At 42.8% G+C, this 7,549-nt stretch overlaps 1 protein-coding gene across 1 annotated transcript; it reads left to right on the forward strand.

Moving 5' to 3' along the window:
• The first annotated feature begins 5,103 nt into the window (after positions 1 to 5,103).
• On the forward strand, positions 5,104 to 7,158 carry LOC124174232. Its single transcript, XM_046553325.1, has 2 exons — positions 5,104 to 5,898; positions 7,045 to 7,158. Exons 1-2 carry the CDS (start codon positions 5,104 to 5,106, stop codon positions 7,156 to 7,158), a joined length of 909 nt encoding a protein of 302 aa, XP_046409281.1.
• Positions 7,159 to 7,549: the final 391 nt, after the last annotated feature.

A 7,549-nucleotide genomic window follows, 5' to 3' on the forward strand; every position in this document is an offset into this window, starting at 1 on the left:
ATGAATGTATGTTATGAAATATCGACGAAACAATATCGCACGCAAGGGATGGCTAAAAATTCCTTACGGAAGGAAAATCGAGAAATGGCTTATGATAAAGGGATGGTCTTGAACTCTTGAAAATTCTCGTCTTATCAATTGTAAAAAGTTAATCATCATCATTATTTTGCAATTTTTTAGCGTATCATATGTCAATGTATTATTTACTCTTGTTAGATGGAATTCTAACTAATTTATGTAAGCTAGTAAATAAATGGTATATAAAAAAATTTGTATTATTAAAATGGAGTTTATGACCTCAAAAAATATCTGCTCTAGCGAGTGCTTTTTCCTTTATCGCATGCTTCGGTCAAAAAATATCGAAATTGTCTCCTATATCCATTGCACCAACTCGCATACAGCCAATATTGGTCGCCGTACTTCAGATGCGCTAGAAAAACCATGAGGAGATACGTGATAAGCATAGAAATGAGTTGAGGAAGGCAATTTTGATCTGGTCAACTGTAGCAACAAAGGGTAGGTAAAGCAATAGGTAGTGTACGAGAACAATAAAGCCGTGATAAACCTATCTTATTCGTCTCAACATTATAACTCCATAATTCTGCAGAGCTTTATATTTTGTTGGTCATTGGTCTATTTTCAGTGCATCACACTTCTGTTGGCTCATTATTTTTTAATCCTTCCACGCATTCATGATGTTAATTATCATACAAAATTATTCGCAAACCAAAAGCACCTGGTGAATTGAAGGACTTATGCATTTCCTTCTCCTTAACTGGCTTCCACCCATATGTGTCTATATTTCGATCCCATGCCCAAATCGTGCTATTCTCTGTAACGATTATATTTCTTATTATCTATGCATATTGCAATTTTACCCGTGTCGAACCTTGAAATATTTATTTGACTGTGTAATATTAAAAAATGGGTACATTAAAAAGATTGGTAAGAAAAACTGTCAACATAATGTTAATGGACTGTTTATGGTGACTGAATAATTATTAAAAATTAAATAAGTTAACTTAGTGATTAGCTTTACAACCACAGCTGCAATTTATTTTTGGTAAACTTGTTCCAGCTTTGAGTTCAGCGTGAAACTAACAGATTCACCCTAATTAAATGTATTATCATAACATTCAAATAAATTCAGGGGTAAGGAAAGAAAGGGATAGGAACATATAATAGAAAAAGGACGAGGATAACGGTGCTGTGGAAGATGGAAAATAGAGCACCCGGCCGGCAACCGGGAGGTTCTGGGTTCGTGTCCCAGTCAGGTAGCCATTTTTACCCCCTGATTTCTGGCTTTTTCCATCTACCACAGCACCGTTGTCCTCGTCCTTTTTCTATTATATGTTCCTATCCCTTTCTTTCCTTACCCCTGAATTTATTTGAATGTTTATGCTTAAGGAGTTGTGTGAATTAATGAAGTAGCATTATCATAATATGTTATACATTATTTTTCTCGTATTAAGGTGGCTTTACCTGTCACTTTCGCGGTTGTGGAGTGCAGCATCTTCGTAAGAGGTGCATCTTTGCCCGTCTCCACGATGAGACAATATCAATGCTCTGCATTCTCGCGCGGGCGAACACAGCGGATGCATGCCGACGGTACTTTTTCGTCTCTCTTTTTTTTCTGTCTGCGAGAGATTTCTCCCTCGCCGTGGTCCCCAGGTCTCCCGATTGCGATGCATGTCTACAATCCCTCCCTCCCACCCCCGCCCCCTCTCCTAGGTCACCCAGGTTTTCCAACCCACTCTGAGCCGATCTTGCAGACTCGAGTAGCTTTTAGCATCACCCATCCGCATCTTATCATCCCCCGCATCCATTTCTCACAGCATTCTCTCCCTGTCTGTATCCAGGAGCATCGCAATACATATTTATGCCCTAGATCGTGGAGTTGATCCATCGAGATGAATCTAAAATGCCTGAGTTCCACAATGTTACGCTGAAGGGAAAATATATTTTCCCATATTAAAAGTATCTTCCTTCGGTTATAGTTCCTAATGTTTTTTTACCGGCATGGAAGCAGAGCGCTCATCTGGTATAGTGCAAACCCAAGTATGAAAACCTTAACTAAGGCAATATTGAGCGTATGACTTAACGCGAATTCTTGCTACTAGTACATCCATAATATTGGATTGCTTTGACAGTATTAAATTTCAGCCAAATGGAATGATATGCAAACGTTGATCTATTTGACAGCAATTAGCTGGCCCGCATGTTAAGGAACAATATCTACCCTGTAACGATTACTTTGATATGCTTACAAACTATAACATTTTGAAGAGGCCATAATGGCTTCTGGTAAAGTTCATCAAGTTAAGAGCTGCTTCAATGATTAACGAGACCAATGGATTTTATGTTCATGGTAATTTAGTTGTAGGTGCATTTTCTTAGGCTTAGACTTTTTTTATGTAGCAATAAAATCCTTAAGAGCTATCGCATCAAATATTTGCTCTAAATAAACCTTAGATTTCGATAAAATCGACATTAAGTTAACTCAAATTCTATCCTATTTATCGAGGCTATTTGTTGCTTATCACGTGGCATATCAGGTGATTAAAACTTGATTAAAATTCGCAATGAGTTTTGTGGCAGTGTGGATATAAGGAGTACAAAGTACTACATAAAGAATTTCTTACAGTACATTTCTTCTCTCTCTCGCTTTGATTCATTTTCTTTTGCTAAATGCGATTCACCTGAAGGAAACGTATTGGTTTATTTAAGTTTTTTTCTCAATATTTTGTGCTCTTTATTTATCACCACAGCCAAATATTGGTTGATTTAAATTTATTTTCTTTATCTATTCTCAGATCTCCGTGTTCCACAAGCTGTCAAACATTGGTCAGCGCCAAGACTCACCGGCCAACCAGCGATTAAGAAGATGAATAAATATTTATTTCATATGTTCAGTCATTTTGGTCGACACCATGAAAACCTCATTTCCTACTGTGAGTCTTTGTAAAAGTTATCAGAGTAAAATCCAATTGTGACAACTTCTATGCTATTTAATTACTTCAGAGAATCCATCACTCCCTCTCCACTTGTCGCTTTTTGCCACCTTTTTTTCCACGCTTTACTCGTTTAAATTTTGCGTTACCGTCTGAAATTTTCAGGTGCGGAAAGAAGGCTTTTCTCCATTTGCCCGATCAAAATCGTAAAATTTTTTAATCTGAAAAAAAAACCGGGTATTGTTTTCATATTCTAGATACATGACAATGTCAAGTACAGGGAATATGTTCTTAATATTTCGACACCATAACGTAATTTTTAAACAAGGAGTTCGTCGGGAAATACAAACGGCCAAACCCCAGTGACGCGTCATCTAAAGTTCAGCGATATTAGAAGTCTTCTTCTTCAAGACCAAATACATATGTGAATCACTTCCAGTTAAATGAGAGCCCGCTAGTAAGAATTCCAGCTCTGGAGCTTCACAGGCCGACTGAAGAACCCTCTAGCAATAGGCGGAGTTTTATGGGGACAGGGGCACCCTCCTCCAAAAGTTAAATAATAATTTTTTCATTATGCAGGCTTCCGCGGGTCGATGAGTATGAAGATACGTCTCTTTCGGGTAAAACACCGCGTGGGTCCATTGTTCTCGGACGACAGTTTCGCCGGCGTTACAGTCGGCTTCTTCAGGTCAGTGAAGTAATGATGCAGTGAATTGGCCGCCTTAAATATCTGTCCGTAGAGGCTAGGTCATCTGTGATTGGCTGTCGCTGCTGTGTCTTTTTCCACGCAAAACTCGTTTCCAGGCATGCGGAAGGGGATAGCCGTCTTCCCTATTGAAATTATCTTGAGTCTTGCTTATTTCGATGGCTTCCCGTATCAGGCGTGGAAAATATCTCCTTTCTTCGGAAATAAGCTTCGCTTCGTCAAAATTGATGTTATGGGTAGGGCCTGTCCATATGTGCTCTGCTATGGCAGAAAGTCGAAATTGTCTGTTTTTAGTTGCCCTTTGATGCTCCATTAGGCGGCACTTGAGGGTTCTGGAGGTCTGGCCTGTGTAGCTACTCCCACAGCTGCGCTTGACTTCATACACTCCGCTCTTCGACTGCGTAGGAACTCGGTCTTTTACTTTGACGAGAAGGTTTCTGGTCTTGGAGACGCAATTGAACCTTGTGATTACATTGCGTTTGCCGAGAACGCGTGAAATCCTCTCTGTGGTTCCTGCAACAAGCAACAAGCAACACCAAGGGCCAGAAGGAGACGGCCCTGAAAAGGACCGCGACGTCATCAATCTGAGCGGCCATGAGTTATCGAAAGCGGCGATCTCCGTGCTGTCCAAAGGGCTCAATTTCGCCATTACGCCTAGCAGAATACCCACGGAAGACATCATTACAGGAGTAGAAGATGCCGTCCGCAAACTAAATAAACAAGAAGCTGACGACATCCGAGATGAAGTGGGACGCATCTTACTCCAGTCAAGGCCACCCAAGTCGAATATTCCCAAGGATGAGAGAATCGCAATCAAGGAACTGAGAGAAAACGACGACTTGATAATACTGCCCGCAGACAAAGGAAACGCAACCGTCGCATTGGACAAGAGAGAATACCAGAGCAAGATACTCGCCCTCTTGAATACAGAAGTCTATGGAGCATTGAAGTCTGACCCGACGTCAAGTATACAGCGAAAAACGAAAGATATCATGTACCAATCATCAAATCCCAGTGGAAGGGAGGAAAAGACTCATTGAACCGGCTCCCAAACCACCTCGGCTGTACGGACTCCCCAAGATCCACAAGGCGGGCGTCCCTCTTCGCCCCATTGTTAGTGCCGTGGACTCACCCACGCACAAATTGGCAAGATACCTCGCGAGTCTCCTGAAACCCTTCACCGGTACGACGTCGACCTTCGTAAGGAACTCATCGCATTTCGTGCAGATTTGCAAGGACACGGAGACCACAGAGACTGATCTCCTAGTGAGTTTCGACGTGGAGTCCCTTTTTACAAGCATACCAGTGTAAAAGGCGGTGCAGGCTGTGCGAGCACTCGTATCGGAAGGATTACCGCACGACATCCCGAAGATGGTGGAGTTTTGTTTAAAGAACTCATATTTCCTTTGGAATGGGAAATTTTATGAACAAAAGAAAGGTACGGCCATGGGATCTCCTCTCTCGCCAGTCATCGCCAACCTTTATATGGAAAAGTTCGAGGAGCAGGCGCTGAGTACCTATAGGGTTGTACCTAAACTCTTCCTAAGATACGTAGACGACACTTTCGTCATTTGGCAGCACGGAGAGAAAGAGCTGTATCTATTCCTACAGCATTTAAACCAGCAAGACGACTCCATCAAGTTTACGATGGAGATAGAAAAAGAAAAATGCCTACCATTCTTAGACGTCCTCGTGAAGAAGAAGACCGACGGGAGACTAGGCCATGAGGTGTACAGGAAAAAGACCCACACGGAGCGGTACCTACAATATTCTTCACACCACCATCCACTGCAGAAGAGCTCTGTAATCAGGACCCTATTCCACCGAGCCCTAACTATTTGTGACGACAATTCCCTAGATAAGGAGAAACAACACCTGAGGAAAGTAATGGAGAAAAATGGATACCACCGAGACATCATCCGGAGGGAAGAAAGGAAAGCGAATATGGCCCTTTTAAAGACCGGTGACCAACCTGCAGAAGAAAAATCGAAACCTGCCGCTTTCGCAATGATCCCCTATGTTGCATTAACCACAGAGAGGATTTCACGCGTTCTCGGCAAACGCAATGTAATCACAAGGTTCAATTGCGTCTCCAAGACCAGAAACCTTCTCGTCAAAGTAAAAGACCGAGTTCCTACGCAGTCGAAGAGCGGAGTGTATGAAGTCAAGTGCAGCTGTGGGAGTAGCTACATAGGCCAGACCTCCAGAACCCTCAAGTGCCGCCTAATGGAGCATCAAAGGGCAACTAAAAACAGACAATTTCGACTTTCTGCCATAGCAGAGCACATATGGACAGGCCCTACCCATAACATCAATTTTGACGAAGCGAAGCTTATTTCCGAAGAAAGGAGATATTTTCCACGCCTGATACGGGAAGCCATCGAAATAAGCAAGACTCAAGATAATTTCAATAGGGAAGACGGCTATCCCCTTCCGCATGCCTGGAAACGAGTTTTGCGTGGAAAAAGACACAGCAGCGACAGCCAATCACAGATGACCTAGCCTCTACGGACAGATATATAAGGCAGCCAATTCACTGCATCATTACTTCACTGACCTGAAGAAGCCGACTGTAACGCCGGCGAAACTGTCGTCCGAGAACAATGGACCCACGCGGTGTTTTACCCGAAAGAGACGTATCTTCAATAATCTTTTCAAAAAAATGACGAAACCTGAACATTCGTCAACAGGAAAACAAAAACGTATTAGGTTCAAATAAATTTAAGTCCAAATTAGTAGGCACTTGTACTTTAAATGATGTTCTCAGAGGCTAATTGAAACAAAATTTCCAAGAACACCCTGTGGTTTTTTTCACTTGGGGGCAGTGGCGCTGCGATGGGGAGGTTTTGGGGGATAAAATCCCCCCAGAGCTCAGAGAAATTTTTAAGTTTAATCCATTTTACTTATTTGGATCAGTATTACTTATAGAATAGTGTTAGGATTTATCAAATATCCCTCACAAAGCCGTAAAACTAGCCATTTTGAACCATTATTCTTAAAATTTTTCGGAAGGAGGGCCCCCGCAACTCCTGCTTACCCTGGTGGGTATGCAATACCACCACACCCGTAAGTATTAGTTGCGCCTAAAACCCCCCTAGCTTTAATTCCTAGCTGTGCTCCATAGGCCCTAAAATTCCGCTTGCTAACCCCAAAATATGACTCTAAACTTCGACCATGCCACTATCGTGATATTCGTGGTCATGGGTAACGTCTTGATAACGCTGTGCTGCTAGTGTTGATATGGGAACGTGAGATTCCCTATGTTCTCCTTCTCCCATTTCTCCATCGCCCACCCCGCTGCAACGTTGGCGACCCTGGATGCCATGAATGCGCAGTATGTGGATACCCTCGCATCCCCCTCCCCCACATTCTCACCTCCGCGTGCAGGCCGTGCACCCGTCCGTGCATCATACACCGGGCCAGCGAGGACGCAGGGAGGAGAGATGGCATAAAGAGAGCGCCTCACGGGGAGAGTTGGGTTTATGGTGGCGTGTGGAGTGAAAGGGACGCGGGAGGAACCATTGCATAAAAATCAGGTGGGCGTTGGCTTTTAAAACATCAAGGGAGAATCGTGGTGTGGTGGCAGGAGTGTTGGCTTCCCTCCCCGTGGACTTGGGTTCAAATCCCGGCAGTGGCAGAGAATTTCCAGAGACTGCTTTAGTGATTCAGACCTCCTTACCACCCATGCAGCTATTTGGTTACGAGCTATTCTGAAGAAACAAGCTAATGTATTACCAAAATATTTCACCAAGTGGACTACTAAAGTCGACCATGGGAGAAAATTGCTTAAATATCTTCACAATCGCAAGCATAATGTTTTCTGAACGGAAATAGGTTTACGCATCTAATTTTTATTTTCACCACAACCCGCAGAACATTCATACTAACTGTT

This window comes from Ischnura elegans, chromosome 2, assembly GCF_921293095.1.
Source record: "Ischnura elegans chromosome 2, ioIscEleg1.1, whole genome shotgun sequence".
NCBI lineage: Eukaryota > Metazoa > Arthropoda > Insecta > Odonata > Coenagrionidae > Ischnura > Ischnura elegans.

Bases quoted from the DNA above. Each gene is read 5' to 3' on its own strand.
- LOC124174232 (XM_046553325.1), top strand. From the start codon at position 5,104: ATGGGATCTCCTCTCTCGCCAGTCATCGCCAACCTTTATATGGAAAAG. The intron at 5,899-7,044 runs GCAACTAAAAAC...CTCCGCGTGCAG, and splicing joins GCCTAATGGAGCATCAAAGG to GCCGTGCACCCGTCCGTGCA.